The sequence below is a fragment of the Columba livia genome, chromosome 5 (genome assembly GCF_036013475.1).
Source record: "Columba livia isolate bColLiv1 breed racing homer chromosome 5, bColLiv1.pat.W.v2, whole genome shotgun sequence".
Lineage (NCBI taxonomy): Eukaryota > Metazoa > Chordata > Aves > Columbiformes > Columbidae > Columba > Columba livia.
The window spans coordinates 29,831,359-29,855,836 of record NC_088606.1 but is presented as its reverse complement, the minus strand read 5'-3'; the positions used below and the strand labels follow the sequence as shown (position 1 = coordinate 29,855,836).

Genomic DNA, 24,478 nt, shown 5'->3' with positions numbered 1-24,478 from the left:
TCAGACTCTCCAGTTGAAAGTGCAATGCAAACTGACCAGTACATATCAAGAACTAAGTAAAACATACTTTATGCATACTTTTTTATTTTCTCTTCCCTTACCTTTTGATATCCTGTCCCTTTTGTTTTGATGAAGGAGATTCACCCCCATTGAGGATCTGTTCTAAGTTCTTTGTCTCTACTGAACCATTTGGTTCTGAATTGGAGAGCCTAAGCAAAGACCTTACCCGCTGGGAGCGCACATCCAATATTGTATCTGTATAACCTACTTCCTGAAGATACCTAGATGCATTAAGAGAAGAAAGAAGAAAGCATACTTGAGAGGAAAGGAAAGACATCAGTATTGACTGGTAAAAATGAATGCCACTATTGTATCATTTATGGAAAAATAAGCTTCATAGCTATCCATCTCACACAGAAAACCTTACACTATATTGCTTAAAGGTCAAGACTAACAAGTCCTGAAAAATGAACCACTAATTGCCCACCTTAATTACTCTGTTTCATAGAGTAAGCATGTATACAGCCCCTCATACTTCAGGGAGAAGTTCAAATACACCAATATTCAATCATGTTACTTACTGTCTTAGTAACTGTCTGCCTTGCTTCCAGGTCAATTGGCTATTTTGAGGTACTGCAGGAACCTCTGTATCTTTGGTTTCTTCTGAAAGATAGAGTGTCAAAATTGTTTTTTGTGGTTTTCTGTTGTTGTATTTTAATCAACTTACTTTTTACAACATACCAATGAAACTAAAAGCAAATCTTTAAAAAAAGCTTTAATTTAGATGCAGTCTTATGCAGTGTTTTTCAATTTTTTTTTAAATTCTTTGCTGAAAGCATCAAGCAAATAATTTAGCAGAACAGAATCAGTTAAAAAATCCTGACCTCTTACATGCAGAAAAGGAAATGGAAAAACATTTAACCTGCACACAAAAGAAAACCTTGCCCTGATTAGCTGAAGTGTTACTGCTTAGAGAACAGGCTACATCTTTTTCACAAGAAGTAGAGCTGCTTAGAAATGGAAAATATAGTTAAGAGAAGCAAACTATATGGAAATATATAGTTAAGAGAAGCAGTGATATGTGTCAGCATTTGGAGAAAACAAACATGTCAAGTTTAGCACAAAATCCATTAGTTTACTGTCGACAATTAAAATCTAGACCCACTGCACTTTTACTGTAACAGACTAGAAAACATGGTTCAAACCAGTAGCTTAGGAATCTTAACATCCAACTTATTCTGCTTTTAAACAGATAAAAAAAAATCCCATCAAGCAAGAAATATGAATTATGATCTCTAGTTTCACTTGAGTATAAATATACCCCAAATGTGGCACTTCTAAAGCAGAAGAAAACAGACAAACAAAACCAAAAAGGGGGAGTGTGGAATACAAATCTACAGGCCACAAATGTAAGGCTCAAATAGAGGCCAACAGTGCGACTTCCCAAAGACCTGCATTTCAAGAGAAGTCACATGCATTTCTGCTTATCAAATAGCCCAATGTTATTATGAAAAATTCCCTCTGCTGTCTGCAATATTGTGAAGAACAAAACTTATGATCATTTTTATATCTACATTGCAAAATCAGATACGCTCCAGAATACCAATAAGGAGAGCCTATTTCTTTCTCTTAGGACTCTTTTCTTTGATTTAGGAGAAAAACAAAACATTTTTTCCAGGCCAATGCAGTACAATTTTTTTTCTTATTCTTTAAAAACTCGCATCCTATAAAAGCATCAAAATCCCCCCATATTTCTTATGTTTAGTCTGCACTTAGGCTTTCCTTCTGGATGGATAGCACAACGGCAAAAAAATATTAAATCCTTCAAGGAGGGTTATTACAAGAAGCAATGAGAAGCAGGAGATTAATAAGGGATTGTGTAACCTTATTTAAAGCTTCATTCAGAGGTCTTTCAAAAAAGGCAAGGTCAATTAATTTTGATTTTCAGATTAAACAATATTTACCCAATACCAAACCTTTCCTAGACATCATCTCTGTAACATACATAAGGGGAGGTAGGGGGAAGACTGAAAGCTGCAACAGATTGAGCAGAACAAACTCATAACACATTATACTACAACAGGCTATTGTAAAAGTTACCTGATTCAAAAGTTGGCATTTTCAAGTCACCTTGGTTCAATTCTGTGCCATATTTTAATTTATGATATTTTGCCCTGAAAAAGTATACAAATGTTTAACAAATTAGCACATGCTTTTATCAAATCAAAACATTTTATTTTCCCATTTAAAAGAACCATACTAACACAATACAATTTATTCAAATGAAACTGCTGTATTAATTATTGCATCACACAATTTTTCCTAGTCTTTCAAGAACAGTTTTGAGATAACCCACTTAAAATTATTCACAATTATCAAATAACTTACAGATGAGAATTTAGTATGTTCTCCAAGAATGAGGGTTTTTTCATGTGTGTCAGCTACTAAAAGAAACCTTGAAAAAACAGTAGGTTCGACTATTTAGCAGAGAATATATTTTCACCTGTAGCACTGTCACAGCTAGCCAATTGCACTACAATGAATGAACCTCATATTTGGGACTCCTGCCTATTTGCCACCCTCGATTTCCACTTCAGTTTCTCTCCTGTTCCGTCTATGCTTATGACAGAGGTGATCTCTGCAGAACCATGTTAGTGTGCCAGTTTCCCTCAGCACAAGTATTCTGTCACTGATCTTCTCTCATTGACCAGAGGCTTCGCGCCCAGTTCCTGCTCAGTGCCCCTATGCAAACATGCCTCTTCCCTTCTTGCTTCCTGATTTCTGATCCCTCAACCTGTCTTCTCCATCACTTTTTAAAAAATCAGCCTTCCAAATCTCAATTTCTACCCAAGCTGCCTATCAAAAGGCCTCAGCTCCCTTTACTTCCAGCAATATCACATGAACTACCCACATCTGTATCCTGGAATTCTCTACCTTTATCCTAGCTAGACCTTCCACAATTTGACTTTTGCTTCACAGATCCTTTGCAAAAAATACTCAAAATCTCAGGGACAAGAACTCTAAATGTTCTGCAGCAAAGTCAAGGTGAAAGATGTCTGTAAAAATGTTAGCAGCCACATTTTAAAGCTTCTACAAAAGGCAGCCGTCTTTATAATTCTATATTAATCATTTGACCAAAGTTTTAAAAATAACTGAACTGTATCTATCTCCCACCAATTTTAAAGACTACTGTCAAACATGCAACTTCTTGAGAAAAGATACATAATGGAACATATGCTGGACAAAATAACGACTTTCCAACAAACTGCAAATGTCTGAGCCACTGCTTCATGTTTTTCCAAACTGAAGGTAAAAGTTCATCTCAAATGCTGCCTGATATACTGGATGGTATAGAAGTTTGTCTTCTAAATTATAGAAGTTTCTGCTAAAATTGCAATTAGGAATAGTCTCATTAACAAATGGTCAGTAGATGGCACTATTGACCCTTTATAGTAAAATGAAATGCTGCATTTCATACCAATTACATTATAACTGAAAAACTGCAAGGCTCCTGGCAGACTAAATATTTGCATGACCTGAATCTGACTGACTGCCAATAAAATAGAATCATAATCTTTTAATTATTTGTGAATGTGTTTAATTATTTGTGAATGTTTCATCCGTGCACTGTAAGACTGTCTACCCTAGGTGCTGTCTTTAAACTGAGATACAAAGCTTTGTTCAACATTGTAATAGGGCAGTGTTCCACCAAGCTTTTTTGGTTTTGCTCAGTTCATAAGTGATGCCACTGTAACTGAAAGGCCAATCTAAATTAGTACCATTTAGAGCTGTGGCAAACACTGTTTAGGAACAGTTGGTTCCATTTTGGAGCTACAACTTCAAAACATTATTTAAAATTCTGCTTTAGTTGTTCATTAGAGAAGATGGTGATGTATCCAATCTAAAATTATACCAATGACAAGCCACTAGGAATAAGCCAAAATATTGCTGCTTGTAATGAGATCAGTTGTATCTCTTACATCACATCTGATGCTCAAATTCAATTTTCCAGTAACAAATTGATCTTATTAAATTCTAATAAACTATATATTTGCATACATATTCCTCTCTGTATTGGAGCACAAATAAGAGTAATTATTACATATCTTAAAAATCGCTAGCAAGCTACAGTGTTGGTGACCAAGTCAGCAGGTGTTACTCCCCCATACCACACAGGAGCTGAACTCTACAAGAGGCATCTTTTGAATCCTTTCAGTATTGACTTGCTATTCTTCTAAGGCTAGGTTTCCCTGAGTGAAAAATTAAGAGGAGGAGAAACAATGCCTTGAGCTGATTTAACTGCTTGCTGCTGTATAACTGTTGAATCCTACCACTCAGCTGCAAGGGTGTAAGCCAGCTCCAGTTCAAACCCCATGAAGTCAAAACACAGACACAGTTTTACAACCTCAGCAAGTCTTATTAATTTAAGCACAGTACTACACTAATGAAGCCTGGAGTAGAGTGGCTCAGTGTACACAACAGAAGAAATCTGTCTGGGTCTGCAAAGGACCATAAAGGAATACACACTAGCTACAAACAAACAATGCCAAATATATAACTACTTAAGGCCAAATTTAATTACAAAAAAATGATACAGAACTAGCAAAATATTTAAGGACACTGAAATAATAAACAACATATTACTAAGTGTGTTGCACACACACTTAGACATAAATACCAGAAATATCAAACTATGTTGTAAGTACTACTGTGCTTTATTTAATCTTACACAACGATGTCCTGGTTCATACCTTTTTCCTGAGAAACCATGACTGTCATCATTGTCTGAATTAGTTTGTTTCTGACTCCCTATAATCTGATATTTCACCACATGAAACTTTTTGACAGCATCAGGGAGTTAGCAACAAGAGGAGGTGAAAGGGGGTGGGGAGAATCAGGCTCAACAGTGAAAATTGCTGCCAGCAATTTTCAGATCTGAAATTCTCAGAATGGTTTCTTTTCATTAGTTGTGATTCTTCACTTAGAACAACAATGGCAAAGAAATAACACCTCTTATCATGAACTCTTCATTCAGTATAACAACCAAGAAACTAACATACTATCATTCTTGGATGATTTACTGACAAGTCAGTACCTGCTTGCTTTCCTTACTCAATCCATCATATTTTCGCAATGAGATCCCCTCAAACTATGAGGCATTTGTAGCAAAAAATAACAGAAAGCTTCCTCGTTGCCTCCCACACATTCACCAATCAGGCCCGGAGTTTCAGTTCCTGCTTTTAGCAATCTTCATGAGTATTCTGGGACTTCAGCAAGGATTTTCCTCTTGAAAAATATGCACTGTTGGCTTGTACCCACTAGCCGCAAGAACTAAAGCAAACTGTATGTTTGTGCTGTTCTGCTTCTGTTGTATGTATGTTTACAAGCTTCTTGCCCATCAGATGACTTTTAGAATTTCATGGTAAGTCAAATTATAAAGGCAGCTGCCCTTCAGGAGAAAACAAGACTGAGGTTTCATCAATGCCATCCATCTTCAAATTCTGCATTCTGTTACGGGATGTCTTCACACTTCAGCTGTAATTAATTGCCTCTGATTTATCTCAATAAGTAGGCAATCGTCACAGCCTCATGGTGTGCATTTGCAGCAAGTCTCTCTGTGCAGCACACAGAGAGTTTATTATTGCCAAAACAACCAAAATGTTTTCCTTCAACTTCAGAAAGTTCTTTCTAGCCCAGACACTTGGGTCTTCAATGACAGCACATTATCCCTTTGATATGTTCAATGTTCTTTTAAGGAAAAGTACACACACACCCCAACACTCTGCATACTTTTCATCTGCCTCAAATCCAGAGTGACTTGCACATTACCTGTTTGATATAACAACGTAGCTTTTAGTCTTACTGTGGTTGGAAACCACGAGTTACTTTCCACTTCAAGGACAGGGTTGAATGAAGAAATAGATCCTTTCTGTTTATGACTTCACTAAAAGACACACAATGTTCTGATATGGCTTTCTGTATGAACATATGCTGCTTTCTGGAGCACCCTTACACTGGACACTTCACACAGAGGTACAAAGCCATCTTCGCCAAAACATTAGCATTTATTATGAAACCAACTGATCAAAGTCATTTCTGTACTAGTCACTTACTCACAGTACTAATTCATAATGCAAAACATACTTACTCTGGGATAACTAACTTAAAAATGTCCATACATGTCACTAAATTTTGCTATAAAACTATAAGTTTACTCTTGCGGGAATGTTCTCCTCAAATCAAAATAAACAAATAAAGGTTGCCTATTTTGTTGCCTGATCCTCAAGCTGTTTACACTTGAATTTATCAGAAAACACAGTGCAAAGATGACAAACCATAAGGACAGTTTACATAAAGTTACATAGAATCATCTAGAAAAGGCAGTTCACATAATGTGATGGAATTGCTGTTACTCTATAAATTCTTCTAGGTCAGATAAAAGCCAAACAGTCTGTATACCTACCTTTCTTGTTTTAATGCATATTCTAACATTTTTATTCTTCTCACTAAATCTTTCTTCAAATTTTCTTGACCCTTTCTTTCCCCTTGTAAAAATGCTATCCGAGCCTGAAAATACACACACACAAAAGAAAGATATGAGATTTTATTCCATTCCGATCCCAAATCAAAGCAACAAAGTCTGCCTTAAAAAAAAAAAGTACACAAACTGCAAAACTGTTTAGCATTAATCACTTCAGTCAGTCATTAACAACAAAAATAATTCTGCCCCAGAGACCGAGTATTCTTTTCTGTTCATAAATGTTGGGGTTTTTTCCTTGAAATAAACGTATTGAAGTTAGTGTAGTAACTCTAAAAGAAGGCACAGACAGTAATCATATTAAACATTTTAATACATGCAAACAGTTTTGTCCATGTGGCATTGTTAGCATAAATTCTCTTATACATTTTCTTCCAAACCCGAAGCCATATTAAAATAGGCACACAGCATACTTTTAAGCAATTTAGTTTTTAATGCCAATATATTGACCAGATCAAGAAACAGTTACATGAATTCAAAATCAGAATTTACAATTTCGTTATACAGGAAACAACTATATTTTATGGATTCACATTTTACTTACTGCTGAAAACACCTGAAGGTTAAAATATCAAGGGAGAACTGGTTATAGTGTGCTGCTCTATATGACGAAAAATACTGGTGTGGGGTTTTTTTTTGTATGGTTTGTTTGTTTTTAAGCATCAATCATATTACCCACCTATACTTACAGAGAAGCAATAAAGCTTCCTACTCACCTGTTAACCTAGTAGATAGCTTATATGTTCTACTGAATTTATTGTTATCTCAACTAGCGCAAAAGGTCGTGTAGAAAACTTCAAAGCAGTTGAAAAATAAAGGTAGTAAGTTTGAGAAAAAAGTAGTTTCTTCACTACAAAGTGAAAGGGCTCATATTTTGCCTTTTGCAAGCCAAAATCCTAGGGAAGACAAGGGAATTCTCAGATGTGAATACAAAATTCAAATGGCTAATGATATTACTGGATTGGTCATCATTACAGGAAACTACAAACTGTTTGTCATCATTATGACTTCAAACTGACTGAAGTCATAGGGTAGCTAACTCAAGACAAGAGTCAATATAAAATTTTCTTGGAAGAGAGATTTACAAAAATAGAATAAGGCCAGTAGAGACCACATAGGTCTGCAGAGGTTAAGATCAACACTACAATTTCATTATTAAAGAAGGCGCAATTAAAAAACAAAAGGGGGGAGAGGGGGCACAGCTGTAATTGGCACCTAACTTATCCCTGGAGATTTTTTAAAGTGAGTGGTTGTACATTTCACCATTCTCAGTGGTTAGAGCCAGAAACTGTCTAACCAGGAGGACAACATACTTGCGTTGCTCCCATCTCAAGACCATATAAAACTACACACATCAGCCCTAATTTTAGTCCCTCCAGCTTTCTGCTCAATGCTAAACCAAATTAAAATGTGTTCTTTTTACCTTGCATTACCTAATTATTTCATCCATTAAAACTTAAAATCCTAGTGAGAACAAGGAAGTTATGAGTACTTCAGTTTAAAGTCTGTCCTGAAAGCACTCTCAACAAAACACTGCAACTTGGTGAGAAAAGGTAACGTACCAAATAGTGCATGGTAATAGAGAAGAAAAAAAAAAAAATACAACCTTTGTAATCATTGCACAGGTATTTCACGATAAAAGGTAGAGACCAAGATCCAGAATCAGCTGTTTTAAACAGTGGGCTCCCAATGGAAGGAAATGGAGGCAGCTGAGCAACTCAACTGCAATTATGCTACTTAAGATTCTAAAAAAATACTATCAAACTGACTTTAATCCAACAGAAATTTAGCAGCCTTCTGAAGAAAACTTCAAGTATACATAAATTGCACTGTTCCAGTATCTAAGGCAGCAAATGACCAGACAATTTCACAAGCCCAACTTGTTATCCCAGTTTTCACTAGTCAACAAAAAGTAAACAGTGTCCTTACACAAATTAAAAAATTACCCACAAAATAGTTACAAAAGTAGTGGCTTGGTGTTGTCGTTTTTTGGTTGGTTGGGTTTGGATTTTTTTGTTGTTATTAAGTAAGGTTATCAAATCTCTTATGCTCTTTGACTGGAATGCAGTTCTCAACTCTTCCCGAAACTCGGGTATTCTGTGACAATCTTCACTCCTTCTATTAGTCTTGTTTCTTCGGCCCGCACTGTTTTACAACTCTTTGACCAATCTTAGTTGCCAGATACAACTGTCGGGCCTTATTTAATCCTCAGTTTGCTAATAATGAAGAGAAAAATAATACAGCTGCAATCATACATAGAGGGAGGCATCTGCCTCGTAGATACTCACACCTGAACTATACGCCCTTCTGGAAATACTTCTGAAGTCCTTGGCCAAGCAGAATCAAACCTCCATATTTACTAGGTATTCCCTAGATCTCATACTTTCAACCAGAGATATTAATGAGCTAAGTGATCTTTAGAATTAATATAATACAGTAATAATGTTATAAAAATAAAAAAAAAAGAAAACCCAAAAATCCACACTACGAAAAAAGCCCTCAAAAATCTTTATATGCAACAGTATTTATACACAATCTTCACATGGTCCAAAAGGTTGAACAGAAAGTTTGCCACACACAAAAGAACGCACTTTGTAATTGGGTTTTTGACATTTTTGTCAATACCAAACTTCCTTTAGCATCACTTTCTGTAATTGCTTCTATACATATTTGACTGATTTCAAGGATTTTTTTTTTTTCCCTCCATTGTAACAGTCACATGGCTGAAATGTGACAGACGTTATCTATGCAAAAGTTAAGAGCTTTATGTTTAGAAATACGGTAAATCAATTTAGACTTTGGGAACACTTAGTCATCAAGACCCTCAATACCAAATCAAGAACAAGATCACTGCAGATTTGCTGAATAAATTAAATTAACTGACTTGCTTTCTCACATTTTGAACTGAGAAATTAGGTGTATCAAAACTATCACTTGACTTGTTTCATGACTATGAGCCCTAAAAATTAACACACAATTTCCAACACTGACTTTTTTGAAAAGCAGTAAATCTAAAGTTCGATAAAAACAGGTAAAGTAAACACAGTCTCCTGCGGGGCTGTTGTACTAGCTTAGGTTCTGTACACAAAGCCTTAAGAAATACTCTCTACATAATACAACTTTCTCAATCTTTAGATACTCCCATCCTTTGAAACAATTCTTGGGATAGCTAGATTTGATATGATTTACAACTAAATTATGATTAAAGACTTACTGGCACTAAAATTGGGAAACAAAATGGCACAGAACAACCTTCCCTCCCTCTCAGTTACAACAGAATTCTTTCCATTGTCTTAAACCAATTTGTAAGCCCCCAGGCTGATACTAAGGGGAGCAATCCTCCTCCTGTTTCTGTTCCCTCTGCTGTGCTGACTTAGCTGCTTTGCTGCCACACATTAAAACTACTGAGGAAATATATATATTTTTTTTCTCAGTTCTGAATTACATCAGTTTCCTGATCCTACTCTGTATAGTCATGGGAGTACTTAGGCTGGCACAAGGGATACAAACAGGATACTGAAGTAACAGCTCCCTTCAGTGACAACATGATATCACAATCTGCATGTTCAGAACACAAGACTTGCAAAAACAAGAGTAGAGAGACTAAGAAAGTCAAATACAAGACAAGTCTTAACTCTTTTGAATTATAAATTCAATCAAAGTGTATTTTTAAAAGTGCATTAGCCAGACCATTCCTTAAGGGGGGGAAATCATGTTCTTTTACAGTACATGTATAAAATACTAGTTCTGTAAGCAAAAATATGGCCTCCTATTTCTTTTAAAAAAATCCCCTTGAATTGTGTACAGATTCTGTTAGAATATTTTTCCCCACAGATATGGCTAGGCTTCAGATTCTTCAAACAAGCTCAACAAGAGAAGCTTCCACCAGCCTGTGCATTTTCATATTTACAGTATTTTCACAGATCTCTGAGATCCATGATCTTTCTTTCTACAAAATTCAGTGACATATAACAACTCTGAGCTCCCTCTACACCTCGGCCCTCAGCTGTAAGAGTACTACCACATGAACTTGCCCAGTTTTATTATGAAAGTGAATTCAGGGAGCTCTGAGAAACAGTGACAGATACTTTGTATTTGTGCAAGGATGCATGAAATAATGCCTGAAACTAGGCAACACAGAAAACAAGGATAAAAAGAATTACTGAACAGCTACTTGAATAGCATGGATCTCAAGGAAAAAAAAAAAAAAAAAAAAGTCTGAGGTTAAAAAAACTACTGAATGCACATATAGAAGGGGTTGAATATAAATTCCAACATCTAATATTACAGACTTTGTAAACTTAATATTGTTTTAACGGTGTGCTGCATTTCAGATATACATGCACTACATTTGTAGCTGGAAGGGTTTTTATCTTTTAAATAGGAAGTGTGATCATGTGCAAGCCAGGCAACAGTCTTTCACCCAAACTCCAAGATCTCAAATAAGAAACTGAAGTTTTTCTTGAATGGTAAGAATTAGTAAATCTCTGATTACACTGATACTCCACATCCCTAGAATGCAATTACATTGCTTAATCAAAGTGTAACAGATTTAAAAAGTAGTTGACCAGAGAACTTCAACGTAACTTTAAATTATTAAAAATACTGCATTTCACATAGAAATTGATAAATCAAATTAAAAAGAAAAACTGTATTCTGAGAAGAAAATAAGGATTTTTGTCCTTTTTAAAAAAAGCTTGAAAGAAAGGTCCTAAAACTTAAGAATTGTTGCTTTGCATTTCAGACAGCACTAGCCATGATAGCAGCATTCATATTAAAAACTGCGTTTTATTGCTTGAACTACACAGAAAATAAAATCTTCACATTGAGCAAACATATTTCTCTTAGCCATTGAGGACAAAGGAGGTAAGATATTACAGCATTTTGGGCAGGTAAAATTGAATATGCAACCTAAAGGCTATACAATAACTACACATAGGACTTTATAGGCTTCTTTTATTAATAAATCCTGGTATGTAGTATTTGAAATATTCATCCAGCTTCTCAAACATATCGAAGTGGAAAAAAGGCACGAAACCTGAATAGTAAAGCATGTAAGACTGATTAAAGGACTTATCTTAGGCTGTTGAAACACTAACACTTTCTAATACAATCAAACTATCAAATTCTAATGGATTTACCAATACGGGAACACACTCAGTGAGTATACTTTCTTTCCACTTCAGTTGCAAATACTGTTAACTCTCAGACTCTAGAAGTGTATTTCAAAATAATTCAACTACATGTAAAGCAATGCTAGCTGCAATGCAACGCTAGCGCCTTGTTTTTCTAAAGTCCGTTCAGACTTCTAGAAGGAAGGAAGGAAAAGCTGCAGTATTTTTGAAAGAAATGGAACACACTGAAGCAGTTTGAATATACATACCCAGTGCACACATAAGCGTTTGCTTATCCTACCAGGGCATGTCACAAAACTCAAAACAATAGTAAGATCATATATTTTTTAAACATTTTGATCACAAGATTACTGTCACACAAGAAGACTAACCTAATCTTCATTTTTAGACGTTTATTATGGCAAAGACGAACAGAACACTATTGTTGTAAACTAAAAAATACTGGGGAGATGGAAGATTTGACTCATAACAGGAATTTAAGAGTGGACACACCTGTGGAGCCACTAATGTTCTAGTTCCTGTTCACAGAAGGGAAACTGAACATAAGAGGAGAAGCCTTCAGTTTTCAACACACAGTCTGAAACTTCATCTCATCGAGGACATCTAAACCATCATACATGTAAAAGTATTAAGCATTTAGAAGAGTTTTATGTAACCTTATAGACCTGATTAGATCTACACATTTATTACAATTCATCCTTAAACTGTCAGCTCAGGACTGAAGATATCTTGACTGCTTTACATACAACACTTGTAAAATAAAAATAAAAATCAATCTTCATTTTGCCAATTAATGTATCAGGCAAGATTCTCCCTTAGTACACTGTGCAGTGAGACAGGTGTCACTGGTCATATCAGGATCATACACGTTTCAAAGATACACCACTGCTGAAGATCCTGTAGAATTAAAAAAAAAAAATAAAAAAAATCAGAAGACTTAAATTTGAAACACCAACTTTCATATGTTGGCCTTCACATCATAAAATAAGATGTGGAAAAAAAAAAGATTTTGATAACTAGTTAAGACTAGTGAACGTTTGAACAACATTTGCAACTAAGGAAGATAATTTCATGCACAATCTTAGGAATAGTCAGTTAAATATCAGGTCAGTAACTACTGCACTTAAAGGAGCAATGGTATTAAGATGTCTCTTGAAGGTTCCATTTTTATAGGTCTTACCCATTTGAGCTGACCATCATTTCCTGCTCAACTGGTACTTTTCCAAAGACTCTTCTGATCACTTTCTGACCACTTTTCAAAAGCAATTCCCAACCATTAGAAAAGTGACATCCTTGAGCAACTGTCCCACAAGAATGGTAGACACAAGAAACCCAGCTGGCTCTAAGGAGGAACCTGGCAGATTAATGACACAACTGACAGACCCAAGAGAATTTATTCATTCATAAGTCACCGTCAGCCCTGCAATGGGTATGGCAAAAACCAAGCCTGCAAAACTCTCCTTCTCTGAATCTGTCCTTCCTCTTTTCCACTACCACCATATCACCACGAGCCATTCAAATTCAAAAGTTTGCTTCTTTTCACTCCAGGTCCAAGTACTGTTGAGTTTCGTCAGCTTCTCTGAACAACTTACAAAAAATTCAGCCTTAAATTTCCTCATTTTGTATGCTAGGGTCAAACTTCTAAGCCAAAACAAACTCAGTATAAGATTATGTTCATTCTGTCACTATTCCTTACTAGATTTTTTTTATAGAATCATTTTTTCTTGTGCTACAATTTTTATAGCCACTGTTCTAAACATTACAGTATTTGGGAATACTAGATCAACAAAACTCATACAACTTGTGGATGTGTTTTTAAAGACTAACACCCTCTAAATTTCATAATCTGGAAACTAAGTAAACCAATTGTCCATAGACCTCTATCCAGTACATAGAAGTCAGCACCAGAAAAAAAAAGGCAATTGAGACTACAAGTCCAAAAAAAGTTAGAAGCAACTGAAAACTAAGGACTCAAACTCTGTTACAAAGAGCACTCTCCTCAAAGACTAAGACACACATCTAAGAATTGGAAACTAAATAAAACAATTTTGTTTTAATTACAGATATAAGTCTCTTAGAAGTTTATAATTCTTTGACCATTCCTGTAGTTGAGTGCTCCTTATGCAACAACAGGTTTCTTAAATTTTGTTTCAGGTAAAAACTTAAAAATACTGAGCACAGTTTAATTTATAAAAAAGTTTTTCTTCTCAATTTCAGTCCCAGAGGCAATCCAGGAAATTAAGTTCCTGCCTACAAATTTTCAAAGGAACAGTCATCTTTCTGGAAGAAGATTCTATTCTGTAAGATTGAATTATTGCCGAAAAATCATAGTCATTCCATTCAAACATCAAATCAAATGTCATCACTCAAGGTAATTAAATAGGCAAGCAAAACATAAGCAGCAATTACTTACTACTTTTAAATGCTTACTACTCTATGAAGAGTCTGGATAATTTGAACTGCATTCCTTTAGCAGGTTGAATGATCTATGAAACATGTTTGAATACAAGTTTCCAAAACTCTGAGACAGTCATGTTTCTAATAATAATTTAAGAAAGCTCTCCAAACAAAAGTAAATTAAACTGAGTTCTCTTTACAATTAGAATTGCTTGAAAACATAAGTATCCTTCCTCAAGAAAGTATGTACTTCCTAAAGATCAAGTAATGTAAAATAAAACAAAGAATCCCACATCTATTTTCTTAACTGACTTGCTATGGGACTTTTATATTGGAAAATCTGATGTGAAACTATTTAAATAATAGTATTAGTGTGCTGTGTCGTTTACAGAAAAAAGTTAATACAGGATGTTAAATAGTTTTACATATCAACATATGGCCACCTTCAACGGGACTACAGAAAACTGCAAGAACCCGAGTTATGCAGTTTAATCTGCCAATATGTAGTTTGGTAAATGCCAAAATTCAACAAAATTTATCCTACATTCATCTCCAGTCAGTGCTGCTTTATCGAACCCCCTAGCAGGTCTCTGCCACAATATTCACAACAGCACAAACATCGAAGTTAGCTTTTGTTCATGTCCAAAATGGATTGCTACTGAAAGCCTCTCACATACATTACCAAATGAAGCAAGAGGAGTATACAAAACAAACAAACAAAAAAAACCCAACACCAAACCACACCACAAACACCACCACCACAAACCTCCCAAATTTCTTTATCATTCAACACAGGAGAGCTTGAGAGCATCTACCTAAACAATCAAGTTTCCTTAACATGTCTTCCACAGGCCTCATACATTAGCTGTCTCAATAGGTTTTAAAAAGTCACACAATCTCTCATAAAATATTGGGAATAGAGGACATAATAAACATCCTGTGTTTTTGCAGACCCAATGTTACATTCTTCCTTTGCTACATACAACATTTTTTTCACAGATGAAAAGAAATTCCTATTACACTACGGTTTGGTAAGAAATTATTGAAGTTTTGCATTTTAAAAATCAATTAAGTCATGGCACTTTACAAATGTCTGCACTGGAAAAAACCCATAACACAATTGCAACATCATTGTCAAAAGCTGAACTCTTGCCAAAAATACCAGTTATCAACTGTTAAGCGCTCCCTACCTCGATTAGCAAGACTATATACAGCATTTCCTATGCGAACTTTCTATTTTGGAACATTTTGTACATTATTCTGGCATGAAACGCTTAAGGGAAGCAAAGTTTGTGAGCAGTATCTTCTCTTGGGACAAACTAATGAAAGCAGACACAGACAAGCTTGTGGATAAGCTAGACTCCCATCACCAGGTTTGATAAGCAACAGCAAAATACACCGCAACTACAGATTAGATTGTGTTTTAACCACTTAAGAAGCATTCTTGATCATCACAGGTATGACACCACAGTAACGCAAGCATTCTGAACACATTTAGCCTCTAAATTACTTCTCTGTCCAGACACAAAATCTCATATATATTTACCCATACCACAATAATCTGAGATTCAAAATAAACTCTTGAACATGCTTGTGTCTTCTTAATATATTACTGAAATACAGACATAAGAGCGCTATAGACAGGTCTGCAATTTACACATGGTGCTACGTAATGCTTTTAGCTTACAGCACAAATTGATTGCAAAATGCAGACTTAAGTGCAGTGCAACCAGAACAATTTTAAGAAAACTTCTTAAAGAAAGGTCAGGATTATTTTGCAACTGGGAGTCTTCGAATTTACACTACAGGGTTCTTGAGCATTTTCTTCTAATTTTCATTTTTCAACAACAGCTTCTAGCTCTGGACAGGCATATGCAACGAACCACCAATAAGCTGCTGAACTACTGCACTTTGATACTGGCTATCAGTAATCTAATTAGGTCTCTACTTCAGTTAATAGATGAAAAGGCCATTGTCTTTCTTAGCAGAAACCAGCTATATTGAGTACACTTCACCTATTAAAGTACAGATATCCCTGGCTTCCTTTTCATTTAAGACAGCCATTCAATACTGTGAATACACTAGATTAATCTACAGTACTGTCATGATCAAACTCCTGCTTACTACTGCAGTTTTCTCTGTAATTGGATTGGAAAGCACAAATCCAAGAGTGATACTGAAAATAAGCATACTATGCATTTGTGTGGCTGTATGCACTTATATACTCACACATATTTTACAGGAATTTAATTTGGAGAATATGCTTTTTCTATCCAAAGCAGGCAATACACAGCACTTTTTATTTGAATTCATGAAATTAAGAGATACATGTGTGACTTTAAGTCAAGGTGCTGAAGACCTGGTTTAACAGAAAAGTAGTGCAGTTAACTAATAATACACCTACAAATTCTCTGTCTTCCAAGAGGAAAACAATAGTCCTCTAGCTTCTCTAACAGGATAACTGGAGTAGGGGAATCTTAGAAAGCATGTTTTCGAACTAACAATGACGCAAGTAAAAATTATTTAAAAGACAATAAGATCAATTAAAGCAGTCTGACATTTAGAAAGACCATATTTCAATCAGTTACCTTCGTATAAAATCAAAGGTTTGACTTGAAATTTAAAAAACAAAAAAGCCCCACCCACACCACAAAACACCCCACACAACAAAACAGAAAGAAAGAAATCACCTAGCTCCTTAAGCAGCTTAATTCCAAGGGTCCAATTCTTCACTTAAGCATGATGCCTTAAGAAAAAGCATGGAAAAACAACCCACCCAAACAGGTAAACTCAACAGCAGTAGATTAGACTACAGAGTAATAGATTGTTTATTTTGGATCCATTTATATTCTGTGTCTTCGTGTAGAAAGGCTGCATAATTTTTCATTGTACAAAAAATATTTCAGTATGTTTTACACCTGTTGCCTGATTATTTCCTCAGCTGTTGTACACACACACACAAAAAGCAGTTACCCAACTTCGCACGTATCTCTGTCACACTATATACAGCCCCCTCATTGCGATAATTTTTTATTTAATGTAAAATTCCAGTTTGCTGTGTCATAGTCCTTAAACTAAACAGTTTTCTACTTTAAATTAAAAAGCATCTGAATATACATAAAACCCACAGAGGCACCTAATAAGGCAATCTCTCAGACTTCTTTTTGATTAAACCAAATTATAAATGGATCACTCTTCCCCTCAAATTGTTCTTATTTCAAATTTTCAGCATTCTTTTCAAAATTACCACTAAAGAATGGGACATTATATTGCAATATTGACCTTGCCAGTTCTGCACAGATCACAAGACAGAAATTGCTTCCCAATTTCTATATTTATAGCTCCTACTTGTAAGGCTACAGACCATTCAGGGGTTTTATGATTTTATTTTAGCAGGAAACTCGCAGCAGTCCAGGAGGAAAGCAACTCAGCACATTTGTTTCAGCACAAGTTCATCCTCAGATGCAGTTTTTCATTTTGTCACTATCATCTATATTTTCCACATTTCTCCTAAATGCATGAACTTTGCAAGTAACACCTTTTAAAAATCAGAATATAGTTACCCGCGTCAGCCCATTTCTATCTATAAAGATTCATGTACAGTCTTCAGAACTGGTGGGCATTTTTTTGGAACTCATCTAAGCTAGTGAAAAATGTTTTCTTTCCAAGAAAGTCACCAATACAGCCAGTAAGCCTAATTACACACTGACAGTAGCACCAAAACATAGTATTTCAATTTGATAAGATTAAAAATATCTTTACTGCCAGCATCACAGTACGGGCACATCGTTCCATTAAGATGAAGTTACACTGTTAAGTTATAGAGCTAACAATGAAGTGTCACAGTTAAAGCTTCATTAGACACTTAATATTAAACAGAACTAAAAATATTGAGCTCATTCTCTTTATTACTAGCAGCTGCAGTACAAGACCACAGAAATCAGAGTGAAGTTGTACACTTTGTAGTGTGGCATCTCCTTACAATCACTATAGAGTGGAAAGGGAAGGAAAAATTGCAGCATGGCAAACATCCTCAAGAACGTACACTTCCTTTCCAAAACTAGGAACATCTATTTATTATTTAGGAATACAGAAGGTGGAAGTACAACCCGCAGCAGACTGTGAACACAGTGACCTGAACTGACCTACACTGTTTCAGTGATGAACACTCATGTCAACGTCCATCAGTTGCCAGGTCAGTAACACACATTCCCAAGCAACAGACACAAGACAGCAAAAACTATTGAAGTGTTAGAACTAGAATACAAGAAGCCACCTAGATATAAATAAAAGAATACAGTATTACAAAGCTTAAAGAGCTCTGCATCATTAAGGCAATGTTGACAATAACAAAATCAAATACAATCAAGTTCATGGAAATAAAAGTTACAAAAAAACAAAAGAGTAAGCCAGTTAAGATGCAAGTGTATAATGAAAAGCATTTTAAGGGAGGCATCACAGAAAGTTGATGAGGAATGGGTATTTTGCACCTCCTAAAAGTTAATCCAGCCTCCTGGCACAGAATAGTGCCAACGCTCTCTGATTTACACCACGTCAGAGAGTTAACACAGCCAGTAGTCCTGCCTTCTACACCAAGTCAACTGTACAAATCTTGCTAAAGCTATGATAGAGAAAAGGTCTTTTAAAACTTGTAAACATGTTTTATGTTCTCCTTGAATACTGAGAGTTCTGTTTGTGCAAGCAGGATGTTTTTCCTTTCCCAGGGTCTCAAGGTGTATCACAGGAATCTATTCCCGCACCCTGGGGTCTGGGAGTTAAAGCACCTTATGCTCGAAGAAAGGAAACCATTTTAGTTTCACAGCTTTTGAATTGCAAAATGTTTTAAAGGGTTGAACTCATCCGGCTTGTTACCACTTCTTCTTATCTACTTTAATATACCGTGATATCTGAAATAAAAGCAAATGTACAGAAGCTGTCTGCCACTAAACAGCATCATGAAAAATATCATAGTATTCACCTGGAAAACTGTATTTTGAGATTAAAATTATTTTACATAGAAACAAACCACAGTTTTGAGTTAAGTACTACAATCAAGGACTCTCCAGCTTCTTAAAGTGGTCACTGGTATGAAGCCAAGAGGTTTGGTTTTGGTTTGTTTGTTTTGCTTTTTCTTCTAGAAGGATTATTATAGGATCATCAACCTCAAATTTGGCAGCATCTAAGGAGTGATCATATTTTGGGTGAAGAGAAATTAATGTGAGCAAATGGAAAAAAACTTTATTACAAGTGAGCCTTAAAAAAAAAAAAAAAAAAAAAAAAAAGAGAATCAGAACTTAAGGAATCTGGTATTTCTTAAGTTCATTCCCTATTTCAGGATGAGCATTCAGAGAAGCACAGTCTTTCAGACTGTTATAGCCAACATATGCAGGATTTTTCAACACAAGTGTGCATAATACCTTCTAAAAAGGCTAAGAATGCAGTAACATTAAACGGAAATTTATCCTGAACACAGAAAAATGTATTTTTACTCTTAATCACTTAGCAGCACATTACTTCTAATTAGCCTTTTTAATAAAAATCCTCAAGTGGCAGTAAAAACTACAGACTGCTTCAATTTACACTGTAGGTTCAGGACTGGCCCTGAAGAACAGCCAACTTCATCATTAGCTCTTAATACCTGTTGGACTTGCATAGAAGAAGGAAGAAGAGATCGTTAAACTCAATATCCTGCCAAGCAATTGCTTAGGATAATTCAAGAACAGTCTGAGTGACAAAAAAAAATAATAACCAGATATGCAAACAAAGCTCTGACAGATAATACATTTGTCCTGAAGATTTGATAGATCAGTGAAGGATGCAACTTCCCTAGCCACTCTTTTCATTAATTAGGAAAGAGTTAATTATAACTTTCTCCCAGGTTCTTAAATGACAAATGAAGAACATCCACCACTACCTCAAAACCTACTTTCATTTTGAAATAAATCATTATACCACTAGATATTTGACCACCCAAAAAAACCTCCCCAAAGTGAGATTTCTCAAAGATCCATTAAATATGTATAGGTGTGATGGCAATGAAACTAAGAAATGAAATGCATGCCCAGTGTTATATAATTTATCCACCACATACTTTTAGGCTGTGTCTAAAAGAAAGCCTCACCAGAGTAACTGTTACAAAATAACAGTTCTGTGCATCGCTTCTAAGTAGCAGTGACTTTATTACAAACAATTATTTCTGAAAGAGCAAACAACTCTCTTATCCTGAGTGTTGATAGAAGAGAGTTATTTAGGAGCAACATTCCAGAAAAATTACATTATAACACTGATCAATATCTTCCCATACTTAAACCTCATAGCTATCTAGGTACTTCCTGTTCAATTTCTACATGGATCTTTAAGTAACTCAATGTCCTGCGTTCTTTTATTGTGTTTTGCCTCTGAGGTGAATACTGCAAGAAAAGTAAATATAAATGTAAAAGATTTAAATCAACTGATTAAAAAGTAGAATTGGAGCAATGGGGCATAAACAGAAAGGTGATGAATGCTCTAACACTTCAGAACCAAACATAGTATCTCAATTTTATAGTGAAAGAAATGAAATATTAACCATGTACCTACCTTCCTTTTGCAGAAGAAATCTGCTTATTCCCATTTACCTTGAAATATGCAAAGAAATCTCCTTCTAATTTGTATGCATATATTTTAGGGTAAGCTCTGCTATATAGCAGCCGCCTTTTAATTTACAATTGGGTCTTGTCTGTATAGGTTATTCATCCACAAAAAGGAAACAGCTCTGCACATTTTCAATTTGGAAGCCTTGCCAAAAAGCCCACGAGGAACACGGGATTTACCCATCCACATCCACACAGAAGAACAGACTTTCAACCTTCAGTAAACAAGAGGCACCTAAAGTTCTACCAGAGGCTATCTGCCTCTAACACAGTTGACTAAACAGCTTACGGAAAGCCACAGTAGGGAAACCCTTGATTATGTCTAATCGCCCTCTACCCAAAACAGACAGAACTCTCAATTCAGTGCCTTAAAATGCAAGAGGGACTTAACTCTATAAAATATATAGCTGTTTTTACCATTAGCTTAGCAAATGAGTAATGAACAGAATTTTCTGCTTTTTTAACTTCTATACATTATGTGAATACACTTTATTTGTACAAAGAGGTACTTTGCATCCCTGCTACAGCAAGCACCTTAACAGGCTGCACAAACAGAAATTAGCCATTTCAGATGCAGATATTACCCACACAACTCATGGCATTTACATGTATCATAAAGAAGAATGTTGATCAACTTTCTGCAACCTACTTCATTTTATTTTTGGTCAGCATTAAGTATCCTTTTGGGTTTTTTTAAGGACTGCTTCAGTAGTTAGTTAAGCTTACTTTCATAATAAATACTGAGAGACACCTGTAAAACCAAATGAAATTGCAGTTTATCAATTATGCATATTTTTTCCAACTTCAACTATCTAGAATACAATCGATAAACAATGCATGTGGTTAAAATACACTGTACTTCTCACAAGTGCAGCATCTGCATTTCCTGCCTGCAACCTTTGCATGTTCTATCACAATTAATACTCCGATATCAATTTTGTTATTTAAGCAAAACAGCACTAAGTGTATTTTCAAACAATCAAACCAAAACATTTCAAAACTACCTCACTGGTCATAAGAGTACAAGAACGTCTATGTCTGGTCAGACCAACAGACCACCAACCTCAGTATTGCACTTTACCACAGGCAAACAGGCAGCTCTACGGCAGTAGCATAAAAACAGACGAATAAACCTCAGAAAACATAAACATCCAAATGAACTCATCCAAACACTTTTTGCCACAAGAACATTTTAGCATCTACAACAGCCACCTTGCACAAAATTCCACTAACTCCCGAAAAGCTAGTTTGTTTTTTTTTTTTTTTAATACTTAGTTTTATTTCATGCTTCCTCACTGCTGACTGAGACACACTGATTCTTTCCTTAACAAACTAATGACCATTCTGCAACCCTCGTAACTGCTTTCACTTCCAATCTATCATCAAAATAAATTACTTGCTTGCCAAAAGCAAGGTAAAGTCCATGCTATCAGAAGAATTAATTGCTCCTCCAACTTTAAGAGAGAAACATTACCAACATTATCCTGCCCTTCAAACCTGCAAAAAAGAAAAACAAGCTACATATAGCCAAATATTTCAGGAATTGATTCTTGCTACACTTTGTCAATGCTGAAGCTTTGAAAAATGCTGAAACACTGCACAAGTGTATCCACACTCTGAACATGGTTTCATCTAGTTCATATTAACACATTTACATATGTTTACAATTACATGTGAAGTACCTAATTTAGAAAATCGCTTCAAATCTGAAAGATTCCTAGGAAAATATGCTTTTTTTTTTTTTTTAAGAATGTCCTATTGGGATGTAATTCTGCAATATTTATGAAGTTCCCAAAGCTCAGAAAATTCCTTTAATGAGCTGCTCTCCACCCCTCAGGAGAAGAAGAAAAAAAATAAAAAAAAAAAGGGGGGGGGGGGGAAAGAAGCAACGTTTGCAAGTAAAATCTTTAATCTGTGGGTTGTGTTCTATTTTTTCTTTAAACACTTATGTAAAGAACACAAAATGTTAGATAACAAAATGCTCTCAAAATAATGTCACTAAATAGTTGGGGAAAAGAGCATTTGTAAAATTAGATAAACTAGGAACTTCAGTTGTATATCACTAAAGCTGTCATTTTATATGATAGAAAATGCCTTGACAACCATACTAATCTTTATGCACTTGAGTAACTTAAAACGATCCATACTAGTTATACTGAAATCGTATATACTTTGTTCTGAGTATTTACACTTCTTAATTATTCTTCCTATTAATTAAAACACGTGAAAGTAAAATCTACTGTTAATTCTCTCTCAGCACAATCTTGTGTGATTTTGAAATATCAGAGAGTACTCTAATCTCATTTTTATCTAATTCAGAAAATGTGAAGAAACTGCACAGCTGAGACCTTATTTCAGCCAAGCATTATCAGTCTAAGTTCCAAAAGAGAGTGGAAGCCTCCAGATTCTCCCCCCAAAGTTATAAGTTTTCCTGCAATACTCCTTTTGGACACAATATCTTGCTTATCTGAGAGTTTCTCTAGTTCACCTCCAAAGTATTTTCCCATTCACGTTTTTGTTTGCTGGTGGGGTTTTTTTTCCCTGTTATTTCTTTTTTTTTTTTTCTTTTTTACCTCCTAAAGGAAACAGTTATTTCTAATAAATAAGTAACATCAACCAATATGGACTTGCTATAACACCTCTGAAGAGTGTGGAAGTCTTAGAAAACATGGACTGAATTTACCTCAGTATAACAGCTACCAACATCAAGGTCATTACAGTGACAGATCAGAGTTACAGTTACAATTACACAACATTGTTACAGTGAAAATCATTCCTTTAGTTCACAGAACAGAGACCAGATCCAGCTTATTACTTCAAGCGATCAACACACTATGCAAGGCCAGACCACCTTCTCAACACAGCAGTAGGTAAACGCTAAAAAAAGTTACTATAGCAGCCAATACTACAAGTGAAAGGAAAAAACTGTACTACAGTTCAATACTGCACTCCTGATATTTGACATTTCTGCACTTGATACCAATTTGCACACACAGAGTTGTCAAACAATCACAGTGCTTCACTTGTGCACACAGACAGAATAGCCAAGAACCTGAATAGTTGGAAAGGATAGTGTAAAATTATTAACATTTAAGATTCAAAGTCTGATGTGAAAATAGACTTAAGGCTACAAGTACAGGACTTCTCCAGGTCCAAAGGGTTGAGAGCCTGTGTCAGTCATTATGGTTATGGTATAAACCCCAAGGTGACGAAGTAACAAGTATTTTAATCATAAAAATGTGTCACATAGGTAGAAAAATAGAACAAGAAGTTCATTACAAGATCCAAGAAATAAACTGTTATGACAGATGATCTCTCCCTGCACCAACACCCCATACACAGAGCACGCTTAGGAGGGGTGGACAATTCTTCCAGTCACTTGAACTACACAGGAAACAAAAGTGTGTGAGTGGGGAAATCACTCAGAACGCCCATTAATTTCATACTGCAGATAAGGAGGTACCACTCTTTGGAAGAACATAAGTTATAAATTCAGAACAGGTAAATAAAATCACACATATTGCTAAATCATTTGGTTTTCCACATATTTTTTAAAAAGCATTGTTTGCAAAGCAATTGAGATAACTTAGAACTTGTAATAACCAACACTGTGAAACAATGTGTAGAAAGTTTACTGTCATGCTGAAAGAAGATATTTCCTGCATGAGGAGAGTTGGATCCAAACCATCTAATTCTCACACTTCCATATTATTATTATTTTTTTTCCTTTCAACCCAGGAGGCCTCAATCATCAAAAAAACTCATACATAGTATGA

At 35.4% G+C, this 24,478-nt stretch overlaps 1 protein-coding gene across 6 annotated transcripts in view; it reads right to left on the bottom strand.

Moving 5' to 3' along the window:
* The window catches only part of STRN3 (striatin 3), a 63,008-nt gene that overhangs the window by 35,785 nt on the left and 2,745 nt on the right, over positions 1 to 24,478 (bottom strand). For all 6 annotated transcript variants that reach the window (XM_065064130.1, XM_065064131.1, XM_065064134.1 and 3 more), the window contains exons 2-5: positions 6,464 to 6,567; positions 2,101 to 2,174; positions 582 to 663; positions 102 to 281 (exon numbers count right to left, since the gene is read on the bottom strand). In XM_065064130.1, coding sequence (XP_064920202.1) covers positions 102 to 281; positions 582 to 663; positions 2,101 to 2,174; positions 6,464 to 6,567 — 440 coding nt within the window. The remainder of the gene's footprint in view (positions 1 to 101; positions 282 to 581; positions 664 to 2,100; positions 2,175 to 6,463; positions 6,568 to 24,478) is intronic.